General features: G+C 44.3%; 1 protein-coding gene and 1 long non-coding RNA gene across 5 annotated transcripts in view; both read left to right on the forward strand.

The window, feature by feature from the left end:
• me1 (malic enzyme 1, NADP(+)-dependent, cytosolic) overlaps positions 1-7,961 on the forward strand; it is a 33,405-nt gene extending 25,444 nt beyond the window's left edge. For all 4 annotated transcript variants that reach the window (XM_023813131.2, XM_023813134.2, XM_072716237.1 and 1 more), the window contains 8 exons: positions 2,081-2,190; positions 3,583-3,680; positions 4,151-4,264; positions 5,069-5,174; positions 5,801-5,943; positions 6,103-6,276; positions 6,993-7,091; positions 7,222-7,961. In XM_023813131.2, the coding sequence (XP_023668899.1) occupies positions 2,081-2,190; positions 3,583-3,680; positions 4,151-4,264; positions 5,069-5,174; positions 5,801-5,943; positions 6,103-6,276; positions 6,993-7,091; positions 7,222-7,389 (1,012 nt within the window). In that variant the 3' untranslated portion in view covers positions 7,390-7,961. The remainder of the gene's footprint in view (positions 1-2,080; positions 2,191-3,582; positions 3,681-4,150; positions 4,265-5,068; positions 5,175-5,800; positions 5,944-6,102; positions 6,277-6,992; positions 7,092-7,221) is intronic.
• A 3,313-nt stretch (positions 7,962-11,274) lies between these two features.
• LOC111844574 (uncharacterized) lies at positions 11,275-15,270 on the forward strand. The gene is made up of 3 exons (XR_002838419.2): positions 11,275-11,346; positions 13,807-13,901; positions 14,394-15,270. It is a non-coding gene; the product is annotated as an uncharacterized lncRNA (long non-coding RNA).
• Positions 15,271-15,818: the final 548 nt, after the last annotated feature.

Consider the following 15,818-nt stretch of genomic DNA (forward strand, 5'->3'; position numbering starts at 1 on the left):
CATGTAGACTGCGGCTGAATTTATGAGCCACACAGTGAGCAACTAAGGAGCTTGACAATAAACAGGACTGATAATGGGCCCATGGGCACGGCATTTAAAGCAAAAGTGTTCCAGAAATGCGTCTCGATGGACAAGCAAAACACGGAATTGCTCTCCACTGTGTAACTAATGGAGCTGTTCCTCTCGTTGGCTCATTCTTCTGTTGAGTCCTTAAATTCCACTCCAGCCTTCTTACTGAAACCCAATGCCTAAATTTTCAATTTAAGCTGCAAGGCTTTCCACCATTTCACAAACACAGAGTGTTGTCTAATTTTGGGGTATGCTCTTTCCCAGATTTATGCATACGCTGAAATTAAAGCTTGATTCAGTTTAGGCTAAGCTGTTTCACTGCATCCAGCATCCTAAGTCGACCTTGAGTTTCTACAGCGCATAATGGATTTTTGATTTGCTCGGTTTCTGTGAGAAATAAGATGATCTGATATCAGCTGTGAGCCAGCAGCAGAAACAGTGACGGTGACGGACTGAGCTTGGGTGAAGTGTCGTATTGCTGTGGGAAATTAATTGGCAGCTGGGACCAAAATGAATGAATGTAACCTAGGTGGCCATGATTTGAATACTTGATGGGCAGAAGTTTATATGTGGTCAGCTGGATGGATTCTGTAGGGGATCTGAATGTGTGTCTGGTATGGTGGGTGGGCAACTTGTTTGTGTTAGTGACATTTTGCTGTTAATTGGGGTTGGTTTGTTTGCCATTAACAAAAGGAACTTGATACATTGTTCTTCTTGTTTCTCTCTGAATAAAAGGTGTTTGTTTTGTTAAACACTGGCATCCCAAAATCCCAGAACCTACAGCAGACTGTAAACAGTAAATAGTAATACAGCAGACTGAGGGTCACAGGGGTGTCTGACGTCTAACTGACAGTACTGAGGAAAATGCAAGCCTGATACCTTTGGAGGTGTTTAGATCTATAAGTGGGCGATCAGCCCTAAACGGCTGCAGACTTCGTACACATCTACTGGTGTGTGTGTGTGTGTGTGTGTGTGTGTGGATTATGTTTATATTACATTGTGGGGATGATAAAATGTTATTTTGACATTATGGGGACCATTTTTTAGTTCCCCACAAAGATCTGTGAATGCAATCAGAAAACTAAAAATACCAAAAATCTTGTATTTCGTTTGGTTATTTATGGTTAAGGTTAGGGCTGGGTAGGGGTTAAGGTCGTCATGATGGAATTAGATTTTCCCCCCTTGAAATGAATGGAGAGTCCCCACAAAGATATAATCACAAACCTGTGTGTGTGTGTGTGTGTGTGTGGACCTTCAGCTGGTACACCAGTAGAAGATGACCCTGTACCTTGGCACCATGGCAGAGTGTGCAGTGAATGTTGAGTCACCGCAAAGGTTTGAAAATAAACATTTTTAGACATGAAACATTCACCCTTCAAACCTGGGCTGGTGTGTGACTCTGCAGACTCTCTGTCTGTGATTGGAAGGTTGTCAGTTCAAATCCCGTGGCCGACGGAGCGATCCTTTCACCGTCGGGCCCTGGAGCAAGACCACTACCCCCATTGCTCCAGGGACTGGCCGACCCTGCTCTCAGGCCCTCGTTTTTCCATCTCTTTGGATAAAAACGTCTGCTAAATAAATAGTAATAAAATGTAATGAGCCCCAGAGCAGCATGTTCAGGTTCAGCTCTGTTTTATTCTCAGATGCTCAGTTCACTGTGACTGGGGAAACAGCGCCCTCTTTAGGGAAGAGGCACCAGGGCCGGTACTATTCCTCCAGCAAGCAGACAGCTACTATCATGATTATCCATGTAATGCAGTGAGGTTGTGGGGCTGGGTGTGCAGTCATGCCACTGCTTAGTTCAGATCCATGAAAAGGTTTGGTTTGGCCCATTGAGCCAGAGGTTCCTCCACTAGTTGCCTTCTGGTGGATCTCACACGTCTTTCTGTTGAACCTCATTTGTTGCGATGGTCTAAAATCATCTTGTTTTCTAGTGTTCTGGCTGCTTATTGTAACTCACAATGCTGCCTTTCACAGGTACCAGATTGATCTGTTGTCTCATATTCTTCAGATATGGAATGAACTGCTTGATCCAGTTTGAAGACTTTGCCAACACAAATGCTTTCCGTCTGCTCGACAAGTACCGCAACAAGTACTGCACCTTCAACGACGACATCCAAGGTAGGATGTGATTGCTTTCAGCATTAAGATAAGGGCACAGCGTAGACAGTGTTCGGTGTACAGTATAGGGCACAGCGTGGGCAGTGTTTGGTGTACGGTATAGGGCACAGCGTGGGCAGTGTTTGGTGTACGGTATAGGGCACAGCGTGGGCAGTGTTTGGTGTACGGTATAGGGCACAGCGTGGACAGTGTTTGGTGTACGGTATAGGGCACAGCGTGGGCAGTGTTTGGTGTACGGTATAGGGCACAGCGTGGACAGTGTTTGGTGTACGGTATAGGGCACAGCGTGGGCAGTGTTTGGTGTACGGTATAGGGAACAGCGTGGACAGTGTTTGGTGTACGGTATAGGGCACAGCGTGGGCAGTGTTTGGTGTACGGTATAGGGCACAGCGTGGGCAGTGTTTGGTGTACAGTGTAGGGCACAGTTTGGACAGTGTTTGGTGTACAGTATAGGGCACAGCGTGGGCAGTGTTTGGTGTACGGTATAGGGCACAGCGTGGGCAGTGTTTGGTGTACGGTATAGGGCACAGCGTGGACAGTGTTTGGTGTACAGTGTAGGGCACAGTTTGGACAGTGTTTGGTGTACAGTATAGGGCACAGCGTGGGCAGTGTTTGGTGTACGGTATAGGGCACAGCGTGGGCAGTGTTTGGTGTACGGTATAGGGCACAGCGTGGGCAGTGTTTGGTGTACGGTATAGGGCACAGCGTGGACAGTGTTTGGTGTACGGTATAGGGCACAGCGTGGGCAGTGTTTGGTGTACGGTATAGGGCACAGCGTGGGCAGTGTTTGGTGTACTGTATAGGGCACAGCGTGGGCAGTGTTTGGTGTACGGTATAGGGCACAGCGTGGGCAGTGTTTGGTGTACAGTACAGAATACTATAGTATGGTCAAATACATATACATGTATATTCATCAATCCAGACAGAACAGTAATGTACTACTGTATACAGGTACACAAACCCTATATTCTGCATGGTCCTCCAATTTGCAGACTACATTAACGCACAGATAGAATAAACACGAGCCCCGCACACATCAGCTCGAAGTCTGGTCTAGGGGAAAGCTTCTGCACTGCTGGTGTATTGTGGGTAATCTGCACAGGCATCCGTCTCCCTAAACCTTTGTGACCATTGGCCAGTATTCTTACAAATGAAAGACTGCATTCTCAGAGAATTGTCTCTAATCACAGTAGCTGACGATTTAAATACGGTAATTTGAACCACATTTCTTCCTGATTGGTTTCAGCACATCTGTTAGCAGTTACTGCACAGAAGCTGAGACTAATGGTTCGATCAAGCTCGCCTCACGTGATTGGCTGTGCCTTCTCCGTCCACTCTTTCCCTCCATCTGAAGGTATAGCTTACATATCTCCCTTTCCCACCCACCCCCAGGTACGGCTGCAGTGGCAGTGGCCGGCCTCCTTGTTGCCCTGCGCATCACCAAGAGCAGGATGTCAGACCATACCATCGTGTTCCAGGGTGCGGGGGAGGTACATGTCGGGTGCCTCTGTTGAGGGAAGTGGATGCGTCAGTGTTATTTTCTGCTCTTAATTGTAGCACAGAAACTGTGCAGTGCTGAGCCTGCACAGGACTCCACCACCATGCCACCCGGCACGCTTGTAAAAATAAAAACACTGTCATAAAACTGAAAACTGTTGAACAGAATTTGTATTGAGCACCAGTCTCATTTGTAAGTGCGCCTGGATAAGTGCTCACTATTTTTTGTGTACTTGGTGTGGAACTATAATTCACGTTACTGGTGTCTGACTGGCTTACACTACAAAGCATGTCAGCATATTTGCTTATAGAGAGATGGTTGTGAAAGGCACATGGCACCAGTCTGCCCGCCTGGGGTGGAGTTCAGAAAAGCCTGGCCCTGCTTTCTCTGATCAGCTGCCAGGCTGTGGGCAGGGTGGCGCACAATCTACATAGTGCGCTCACTTGTTTTACTGTTCTGCAGGCTGCCATGGGAATTGCTGATCTCATCACCAAGGCGATGGAGAAGGAGGGCCTCCCTCCAGAAGAATCCCTCAAAAAGATCTGGATGGTCGACTCCAAAGGCCTCATCGTCAAGGTTACCAGCATGGCTGATTTATCAGTGATGATTCATGCTGATTTTTTAAAAAAAATATTTTGTTTTGAAAATATTTTGTTTAAATAAGAAACACAAAACACACAGCAAAACAGCAAGAGAAGAACAACAACCAGCATCCTTCAATAATAACAATCAATCATCAAATAACTGAGGCTGATAAGAGAGAGGATGAGGCAGGGCTAGGGATGTGGTAAATTCAACAAATACAAGAAAGAGATAATAATAATAATACTAATAACAATACAACACCAACAAAGATGGAAAGAAGTATGATTGATGTTGATTTTGTCTGACTTCTCTGGCCTCTCTGAGTAACTATAAGTATGAAATCAGAGCTGAACTCCCTTGCTTAAACTGGGATGAGAATCCTGTTCATTGTAAGGTAATTACTGTTTCTATACTGAACACTAAAAAGTAGCTTACTATATTATGTTTATCAAAAGGAAAAAACAAGGAATTTAATTCTCTGTATAAATGAAGGCTTCCCTCTGAGTAATCAGGCCTGAGATGTGAATTAGTTCACTTCTGAATGACTGCTAAGATTTTGAGTTATTCTGTCGTTGCAATAGCTCCCCCTTAGTAACAAAAAGATACTACATCTGTTTAAGTACTGCCACCTAGTGGCCAAACACGATCTATCTACTACAATCTGCCTACTATAGAGCCTTCCCTTTTTTACATCAACAAACCCAAAAGCAACACGCACCTCTATGTTTGGGCCTCGGGAAGTACACCCTGAAGTACATCCAGGCTTTCTCATGCGCTTCACCCGCTGTCTCCTAGGGGCGTGGCCACCTGACCCATGAGAAGGAGCGGTTTGCTCAAGAGCACGCCCAGATGGCCAGGCTTGAGGACGTCGTTCGGGATCTGAAGCCTACTGTAATAATAGGTACAGAAGGCCAAAGGCCGACGACCAGCTGATCCTTCACATGTTCCCGAGTCAATACAGAAGCAATTACCTGCTCTGGCCCCGTTTCACGCGGCATGTGCCAGTGCAGGATGACATTTACATCATGTGCCACTTATTTAGCAGAAGCTTTTGTACAAAGCAACACACTGTCAAGAAGGCAACCAGACATAAGTGCAGCTAGGCTGAGCTTCCATTGACCAGTAACAAGGGCAAATTAGCACTGAAGTCTGAACTATAAAATGTCACGAAAAACAATAGGCTAAAAAGAGAGTTATCAAGGAACCATACCTAAGAAATGTCTAGAGTGAGACTTCTCACGTTGGCTAGCTGACCAAGGAGGATGAGACAAGGTGTAGGTCTTGAGTAGCTTTTGGAGATGGGTGCTGCCCTGATAATGGCTCTGAAAGCCAGCAGCATGGACCTCAACTACAGGGAACCAATGAAGAGAACCAAGGAGAAGCCTAACATAGGAGTATTTTGGCCGACTGAATAGCAGACGCGCTGCTGCATTTTGAATCATCCGCAGTGGTCTGGCAGTTTGACAGCTGATATTTTAGTATCCTCGCTAGGCGCAGGCTGATGATGTCATCTGTTCCATGGGCTAGGGGTGGCTGCAATCGCTGGAGCATTCACTGAGCAAATTATCAAGGACATGGCATCCTTTAATAAGAGGCCCATCATCTTCGCCCTCAGCAACCCTACCAGCAAAGCAGAATGCACGGCAGAGCAGTGCTACAGAATCACGGAGGTAACCCGTCACTGTTCACCTTTTTAAAATTTTCTGATCTGTATAGATAATGAAGAGTAGAGGGTACAGTATTGATCTGTATAGATAATGAAGAGTAGAGGGTACAGTGTTGATCTGTATACTGAGATAATAAATCATTTTGTGTTTTCTGTGTTTCAGGGACGGGGAATCTTTGCCAGCGGAAGCCCCTTTGACCCTGTCACTCTCCCTGATGGGCGGTGCTTCTTCCCCGGACAGGGCAACAATGCCTATGTGTTCCCTGGCTTGGCCCTGGGCATCGTTGCCTGTTCCATGAGGCACATTCCCGATGCCGTTTTCCTCACCACAGCTGAGGTAGCGTTGTGCCCTGAAAGATGCCATAAGTACTGTTCACAATGGCACAAAAATATATACGTACCTCCCCCCACACCAGCTCCCTCTCTTACTGTCTCAGCCCCTCCCACGCCCTCTTACTCTTAGCCCCTCCCATACGTACTCCCTATCATACTGTTGTAGCTCCTCCAACACCAACTAGCTGTATTATCTTAGCCCCTCCCACAACAACTCCTATTCTTACTGTCTTAACCCCTCCCTCTCTTACTGTCTCAGCCCCTCCCACAACAACTCCTATTCTTACTGTCTTAACCCCTCCCTCTCTTACTGTCTCTCTCCCACAAACAGTCCCTCTCTTACTCTCTTACTCGCTTCCTGTCTTAGCCCCTCCCACACACGCTTCCTGTCTTAGCCCCTCCCACAAATGCTTCCTGTCTTAGCCCCTCCCACACAGGCTTCCTGTCTTAGCCCCTCCCACACATGCTTCCTGTCTTAGCCCCTCCCACACATGCTTCCTGTCTTAGCCCCTCCCACACACGCTTCCTGTCTTAGCCCCTCCCACACACGCTTCCTGTCTTAGCCCCTCCCACACACGCTTCCTGTCTTAGCCCCTCCCACACATGCTTCCTGTCTTAGCCCCTCCCATACCCACTGGCTCTCTTACTCCTCACCTGGTGTGCTGGTGACCTCCTGTATATGTGGCTGTAATAGTACCTTCTGCTTGGTTTGTTTTAAAGGCCATTGCTGAACAGGTAACAGAGAAGGACCTTTCTGAAGGGAGACTCTACCCTCCTCTCACCCAGATCCGTGAGGTCTCCTGTAAACTGGCTGTTAAGGTGAAAGGCTGCCCATATTATCCCTCCTTTACAATGTGCCTTTATAGTAATAACCTCTCAGGCTCCTTTGAACTCATTGCTAGTCCCGACACAGCTGTGTGTCTTTGTTCTGTCTGTATGTTCATTGCAGGTAGTGCAATATGCATATGAACACCAGATGGCAGCATTGAGTCCAGAACCAGAGGACAAGGAAGCACTGGTGCGCTCACTGATGTACAGTACAGACTACGAGGAGTTTGTTGCGGACTCATACCACTGGCCAGAGGATGCCGCGAATGTACAGACTTGCAAATTGTGACCTGGGGGGAGGGGGCAAAGGGCTGGTGGGAGTGAGGATAGTGAGATTCCAGCGATTGTCATGCTCAAGCTGTATATGCACAAAATCGATCCCATCTGTATAAATACATGAAACTATATAGTGCTTTAAATTTCTTCACCCGCAGAACAGCAATGTGATGCTAAGTAAACATTTAAAAAATCGGTCTCGCTACATGTTCTTTCGCTGCACTGAGAATGAGACACACAGAGTAACAGAGTAAGCGATGCAGACGACCAGGCAGACCCTGTGGTTTTCTGCAGGAAGTGCTGGGGGCCACATCTCCTAGAGGCATAGTGGATAAACTGGGGCTAACGATAGGGGATTTATTCAGCCTTTGGGGATGTTGCAAGAGTCGTCTGAAGTCCCGCTCCCAATCCTGATTGGCTGTCAGCTGGACGGGGGTGGTGGCGTGGGAATTTCAGGTAATGGTAAATTCTTGTTAATTTTGCGTGATTGTCTTTTACGAAAAGCACTGAATAAAATTTGCTGGGTGCGGGGATCCCTTGGTAAATTTAGCAGAACCCCCCCTCACCCCACTACTGAGCTTGTTATATGTGCTTCCTTGTGCTTGTTTGACAAGTTATGCTACAGAAACAAACAGCTGATATTCATTCCAAAACAGTGATATTTATTAAGGCAGACCTAGCTGTATTCTCCTGAGTTCCAGGGGAAAAAATGATTTTTCATTTTGATTTTTTTGCATTAATTGTTGGTAAAAAGCACACCCCCACACATGTGATGTCATCCTATTGCCCTAATTGTCCTCCAAGATTAAGATTATACATCCCAGGGGGAAATTCTGAAAAAGGCTTACGGTAGTGGGAAGAGGCGCATTGCTTCACTGGATATGAACCTCAGAGCTCTTCTTCTTTCTTAGCACAGTGCTCTAGTGGAACGACAGTGGGTTGTATAGTATGGTAAATATGAGCAAAAACATGACGTCCTCTACAGAGGACAAAAAACAATTGCTGGATCTCAGCAGGATATCATATTTCTCTCTGTCTGGCAAGGACAGGGACAAAATTTGCCCGAAATCAGTCTGTGATTGCTTCTAGTGGCTTCTGGAAAGCTGAGCAGGATGTCCTGCAGTTTAGAACATGGCCATTCGGACAGCATAGCGCAGGAGAGAGACACTCATGCCTCCACACTCTGGCACTCAACAGGCACCTGTGCACTGCACAGCCGAGAACACAGCTCATACTCTGACTGTGCTCCACGATGTCAAACTTTCTTGGGGAAAATTATCTTCAGATGAGCAACTCCAGAGCTTGGTTTGGTTTGATTATTTTTTCATTTATAAAGAAATATGAAATAAAATGTTTAAACGTTTTCTGTTAAATATGAGGAGTCGCCATGGACACATGTGGCCTTAAGCATCACAGCAGTCATACTTTGAATTATGGGTTTTGCTTTATGGGAAATTATAGTGCTGATATTAAACCCAGACTATAGCAGTACTTTCATTTTTCCTTGCATGAAAAAAATAACTGCATTCTGAGACATTATGGGAATTTGACCTGCCCCTACGAATTCTTTCCATGCGCAGGATCGTCTTTACTGTGCGTTGGCTGCGGGACCCATTCAGATGCTGTCATAAGAAGTCACATTTCTCTACTACACGCATGGAACATTAAAGTCTGGTAGTAACACGCTGGTTTGTAGGTCGACAATATAGGAGATGCTGCAAACACAAGTAAATGGCATCGATTTATCACTGAAGCTTAAGCTGCCTGAAATCTGTTTTATTTTAGTCTAGTATTGGGATGGTCAGAAGGATATGGCCTGGGGGAGCGTCACCAGTATAAATAGGTTGGAAAGACTGGCTGGCACCCAATAAGCATTGTGGGAAACAGGGCCAAGCAAAGCTCCAGGTGCAGTCAATAATCTACCCAACCAGACCAGACATAAATACAGCCAGATCAATGGCTGAGAGTTTGTGCCAGAGGACAGAGACCACACCTCTTCTCCGCTTTTTTCTTCCTCTCATTGGCTATCAGCCCCAGACTCTGTAAGCCCTGGCGGCAAAATCAATGAAAGGGTCTCAGACTTCTCTCATTGCGACTGTCATTAGCGTTTGCATTTTCTGTACTCTGCTGATGTTGGCGATCGTGGGAATTCCCTGAGAACTACAGAAGTCTGCCCTTGGTATTGCATCATTGTTACAGGACAATCCTACTTATATGGATTGTCTGACTGTAACATATATGTAATCCATTTGTAGCACTCTGTAAACGGAAAAGGAGTTTCAAGGCCTTGGATACAGAGAGTCTAAAAACAATATCAATGACTAGGGTTGTGCGATTTGACGATATTAGATTAAAATGTGTCCATGATCTCCTCACCCTATGTCTAAGGCTGAGCCCAGACACGCAGTGGAGGAAACTCATTTCACCTGCTTGTATGTGATCTCATTCTTTCGGTCACTACACAGAGTTCGTGACCATAGGTGAGGGTAGGAACATAGATCGACTGGTAGATCGAAAGCTTTGCCTTCCAGCTCACCTCTCTCTTCAGCTAAAGAGACACTGCACTGACACTGCGCCAATCCACCTGTCAATCTCCCTCACTTGTGAAAAAGACCCCGAGATACATAAACTCTTCTCCTTGGGACAGCAACTCATCCCTCACCAGAAGAGGACAATCCATCCATTTCCAGTTGAGAACCATGGCTTCAGACTTGGAAGTGCTGACCCGCATCCCAGCCACCTCACACTCAGTTTGCAAACCGCCCCAGTGCATGCTGCAGGTCGGCGACGCCAACAGTACCACATCATGAAAGCGAAGATGCAATCCTGAGGCCCTTGAGAAGGACCCTCTCCACCCCTGGCTACACCTAGAAACTCTGTTCATAAAAATTATGAACAGAATCAGTGACAAAGGGAGTCCAACCCCCACTGGGAACAAGTCTGATTTACTGCTGGCAATGTGAACCAAGCTCTCGTTCTGTTTGTATAGGGATCTGATGGCCCGCAACAATGGACCTCGTACCCCACACTCCTGAAGCACCCCCCACAGGACCCCCTGAGGGACACGATCGTATGCCTTTCCACAAAGCACATGTAGACTGGTTGGGAAAACTCCCATGAACCCTCTAGTTTCCTTGTGAGAGTGAGCAATGCATGCACTGCTCAAGACTCAATTTAAACTACCAAGACGTACAGCAGATGGCGCTCAAGGATAAATTTCATCTACCTTAAAACGCAACTGAAGGCTATTTGGAACGTAGTAGCTCACTGTTTCTAATTTCAGAAAGCATCCGATACAAAAAAGTGTTAACTGGGATTTACTAGGCAAATGGATCATAATAGACTTACGCTTGTGCATGACCCTGACCTGGCCGCCACTCCACATGCGCATCAATTAATAGTATAACTGCCCTTCACGTTTGAAGTATCTGTTCACAAATTCAGTGTAGAATCCAGTTTTTTCATTTTATTCTGTCCTAAATGCGGTTTATATAAACAGATTACATCGGCTGACTTTATATAACTTAAAATTGGATTGAAATTGATGCAATGTAACCAGACCACTGAAACCACGACTATCAATTTTTATTATTAACGAAATGGGTTTAAACAACGAGGACTATTCTGCCATATAAAGTGAGAGATCATTGATGTACATTCAGTTTTGGCTCATACTAATTACATAACCAGTAAATGCGGGAATCCGCTCTCATGGCGGAGGGGCAGCATGTGAACTGGCGCACTCCGTCGAACGGGTGCCGGGCTCGGAGTCCAGCCTGAACGGCAGGGTAAAAAACCGCATCCCGCGACCGACAGTCCGTAACTATGGCGGGACGGGAGCAGGTCAGTAGGCCGCGATCTATTGAGACACGTAGCGCCGCGCGCTAAAGTTATTTGAAATTATTGTGTCGGTACCGGAAGCGATGCTCGAGCGCGGCAGGTGAAAAGAAGCCTGTTTGTTGGCGCTGAGGTAAGGCTTTGCTGTTCACTTGGGAATACTACGTATGTTAATCATTTTTATTTTATAGCTACATTAAATGGAGTGCCAAATTAATGTTTACATTTAAGATACATTCGTAAATATCTTGTTACTTTCTCAACGTTGCGAAATATTTTGAAGCTAACGTAATGGTACACGTATTACACTTAACTGTAAATTTTAAAAAACGAAATGATGGACTTTATGAATGTTGATGCGGAGAAAGACAAAATGCGGAGTTGACAAAGCACTGCTTGAAGCAAAACAGGAATGTAGGTCACATAAAGCTATTTCTGTAATTCCGCGTGGCATATTCACCCCCCACCAACAGTATCACCCGGGGAGTTCGCGAACCCTGGCTCCCTCGAACCCTGGACCCATAATGTGTGAGTGAGAGAAAGGACAGAGAGACCCAAAATCCAGATCACTGCACGGGTATCATCAGTCATCCATCTGTCTTAATTTTTCACCTTTGAGATGTGTTCTATATTAAACCGCAAACGATTAAAGTCTCCCAAAGGTTCCTTGTGGCAAATACTAAGTAGAGAAGTCAATAATAATAATAATCAGCAGAGCTTGAAATGGCAGTGCCGAGGTAACGTGGGAGCGTTCGATCGCGGCGCACGTTGCGCTTTTCCCACTGCGGCGCATACGCCGCTTGCTCTCATCCTGCTGCCTAATCGCCAGATGGACTAACACATGCTGCAAACGCGGCACGCAAGTAATGGGTTTATTTCTGACCTCAATCTATCACTTCTGGTTCTTGCGTGAACCTGACCGAGCTGCAAAGTGGTGACTCTGGAACTTGGACCTAGTGATATATCTAATTAAATGGCTCTCAGCTCACTTTGATGTCAGTTGTGACAGTAGGTTTGACCCGTTTGTGTAGGCAGAAGACACGCGGGTAAAGTCATAGTACGAAATCAGTATTTTGTATGTGGGGGATAGTTATGTCATACTGTACCAAATTACCAGTTCACCTACACAGTTATGGGAACAACCCAGAATACAACCCATCAATTTACATTACAGTTTAGGACATGGATAGAGGACAGGACACGGAAAAGGACTGTTAGTGTCTTGTGACCTGTCCTGGGTATTATTAGAAGTTGTGGTAAAAGACTCCAGTTTGGTTGGTTTATAATTATGGTATTGCTCTGGTTAAGAAGTTCTACTTGTTCACACTTTAGAGAGAGGAATGGTAGTCGAACTACTCATCAATCAAATTCTAGTGCTATAATCTTGAAAGAAACAAACATGGTGATGGAGCTGAATAGGAGAAGTGTATATTAAAGTGAAATACCTTCCTGGTCCTGTTTCTTAATCTGAATAGACAATGATGAGATAGATCTGTTAAATTGGCCAGTTGACTTGAGTTCAAGAATGCAGCAGTTTTTCCAATTAGACCGATTTCCCTCAATATAATGTGAAATATTTTAATAATTACCTAATATATAATTTACAGCATAATACCAATGATGACTGACAGAAGATAACATGATGGTATTTGGAATGTCATTTTCTATTTAATTATGAACAACTTAGGAAAATAGTCATACTGGTATCAAACGAAGCAGTGTGAGATCAATGTACACGCATGAGATTTGTGTCCATGCTTTATAAAGGTTAACTACTCCCACAAATCTTAGCTACCGCTGAAGGAGTATCTGGATAAAATTTTATTATAAAAGCAATAACTGGAATTATGACATCACAACAATGACCAACAGTATTTGCATTTCTGAGTGCAATGCTCATCCTATAATTGCTTCAATAAATGTATAATGTAGCAAACAAGTCTCGTACTTTTGGACATATTAGCACCTGTTGCACTAATAAAAAAATATGAAATATACTTTTTGCTTTATTATTGTAAAATACCTTGTCTATATGTTAAATAAATTTTCTTGTTAACAATTTTAAATTAATGCTTGATCATTGTTAACTCTGCACTGGGTTTAGACTGACTGAAGTAACAGTCAATTATACTGTAATGAAAATGGAACCGGGCACAGTTCATTTATTCATACTGCATTAACATGGATATATTTAAAACAATGGAATGGATCATTGTTCCCTGTTTCTTCATTAATTATTCTGTGCCACTGGTTGAATGCCATTGAGAAATACATCAAACGGTTTTCAGCCCTCCTAAAACCCATTAAATTAACATGCATATTGAATCTGTTTCCAATAACTTCCTTAATGAATTGCAAGTGCTTGACAATAGGCAAGCCTTTCGTTAATGGCAGAACTAAATGTTAAAAGTGGTTATATGCTGACTGTGTGTTGAGGGAGAGAGTGTGTGATGTAAATGAAGACTAGTGCACTCTAGCCCCCATTAATAACCTGCACTGCTTTGATATAGCAGAACCTAGTGAGGTGGTGCTTTCTCTGGATCGCTTGTGGCATGAAAATCGAACCCGCATCTTATCTCTTTACCTGCTCAAGGGTCGTCTGGAAATGCTCCACGCACACAGGCGACCTGATTTGTTGGGTGTTGCATACCAAGGGACTTCAATGGCAATCATAATTAAAGTGATAGGGTGAGTGTTAGTATAGTGTTAGGGTGTGGCTGTGTGTTTTAAGGTGTTAGATTTGGATGTTAGTAGTGACCTAGTGTGAGTCCGTCTGTGTTTGTCTTCAGCATTGTGTTTCAGTTGCACTTGTGTGAAATGTGCTATAGAAAAAAAAAACTTTAAATTAATATCTTTTATATCACTTTTGTCAAATATTGCCAGTGCCGACAGTGAAACTTACCGACGCTTATTAATGGAGTACGTTGCACCGTTTTTTTTTTATTCTGTGAAACTGAAAGATTGGTCAGATTTAATAATGAAATATAAACATATTCCAAACATATAAATAAAAGGCTGTGTCCCATTTTGATCACAGTCGCTCCCCCCCATAATTAAGAAATAGCTTAACAAAACAACTTTTTCATTCTTCATTGTTTTGGGGTAGCGGTGTAGTTTGTAATTATGTGTGAAGTTTAACCTAAAAGCTTTGTGTGTCTCCCATGCTTATTTAACATATAGGTTGCAGTTCTGTGTCCAATGTGAAAGCGACACACGAAAGTGGCCAGGAGCTTCAAAAGTCCCCAGTCGAGACAGCCCAGGAACTAGGGACTAGGTTCTGGAACTTTAGTGTGAAAGTGCCTAATATTCACCTGGAACCCTGGATCTTTTTCCAAACCAGCACTGACATTCTTCATTTACCATTGAATTCTTATCAGCACCTTGTCAATGGATGTCATCACACTTTCTTATCCCTGTTGCTGCCTATTTAACAGTTTGGGTGTCTTGCATCCCACTCACAGCCATTCAGAGGCCTTCTTGTCTTCTTTAAGTGGTGCTTTTCCTTTGCCACAAAGAACCAAGCCATACCCTGGATAGACTGTTTTCCATTGTGAATTATCTGAGTCATACCTGAGCCATGCCTGCACTGACATGACCCTGCTTTCTAGGGCAATGACTACTCAGAGCTGGTTGCATCAGCACTATGTGATGGGTTGAAATCCACAGTGATTTGTGTTGATATGCCTGGATTATTTGAAGGAAAAAAGGGCATATTCTATATATTATTCATTATTAGTAGTATCACACCTTGTGATGTATTGATGCATTCCCAATAACTCAGAACTTAAAAATTTCCAACCTTTTAAAAGAGTACTAGAGAATGGTGGAACGTAATGAATTTGTAATGCAAATTTACTCAAGCTAATGCTAATTCTGCTAGCATTTGATGCTAAAATAATGTGGTGCTTTCCACTGATGCTTCAGTTTTCCGTCACTGTCGCTCTCCATACCTGGCTACACTTTACCAAGCCGACCATTCTGCTGTGGAAAATCAAATCCAGCTGGAATCGCTCTGTAACTAGTATCTGTTCACAGTAAAGCTCTGGTATGGCCTGGTTCCTGTAGTTTTCTGAATATGAGTAAGATGTTTTAGCCCAATGTTTAGATTTCTCTGTCAATTATGCATAACATGTCAATCAGTCAAACCCAAACCAAGCCCAAGATAAAGGAATGAGCTCAGATATGTGACCAAAAAGAGAACTAGTCCAAAAATGTAAAAACCTGCATAGAAAACCAGTGTCAAACTGAAACATGTCCCTTACCTGCTCTGCACTTAGCCAAGGCGTATGACGGAGCTCATTGTCTGACATGTGGTTACTACAAGCACAGCTGATTGCCCCTTGACCTTGGTGGAATCAGTGCAAATTTACATTCCGATTGTGTCAGGGAAGGTTATTTGATGTTTAAATGGAGCCAGGCTTCAAAGAGATGCAGAAGCCTTGTGGTAAATTTACAGTATCTAGTCTAAGGGCATCGTATGATTACAGCCGGGATTTTCTGTAGCCATTGTGCTCTATCCTTGATCACTGCCTACACAGATATCTCATTATCTTTTGTTGACCAGCACAATAGTCACAGGGGGCAGCTACAGCCTGTACAGCGGCC

The sequence above is a fragment of the Paramormyrops kingsleyae genome, chromosome 9 (genome assembly GCF_048594095.1).
Source record: "Paramormyrops kingsleyae isolate MSU_618 chromosome 9, PKINGS_0.4, whole genome shotgun sequence".
NCBI lineage: Eukaryota > Metazoa > Chordata > Actinopteri > Osteoglossiformes > Mormyridae > Paramormyrops > Paramormyrops kingsleyae.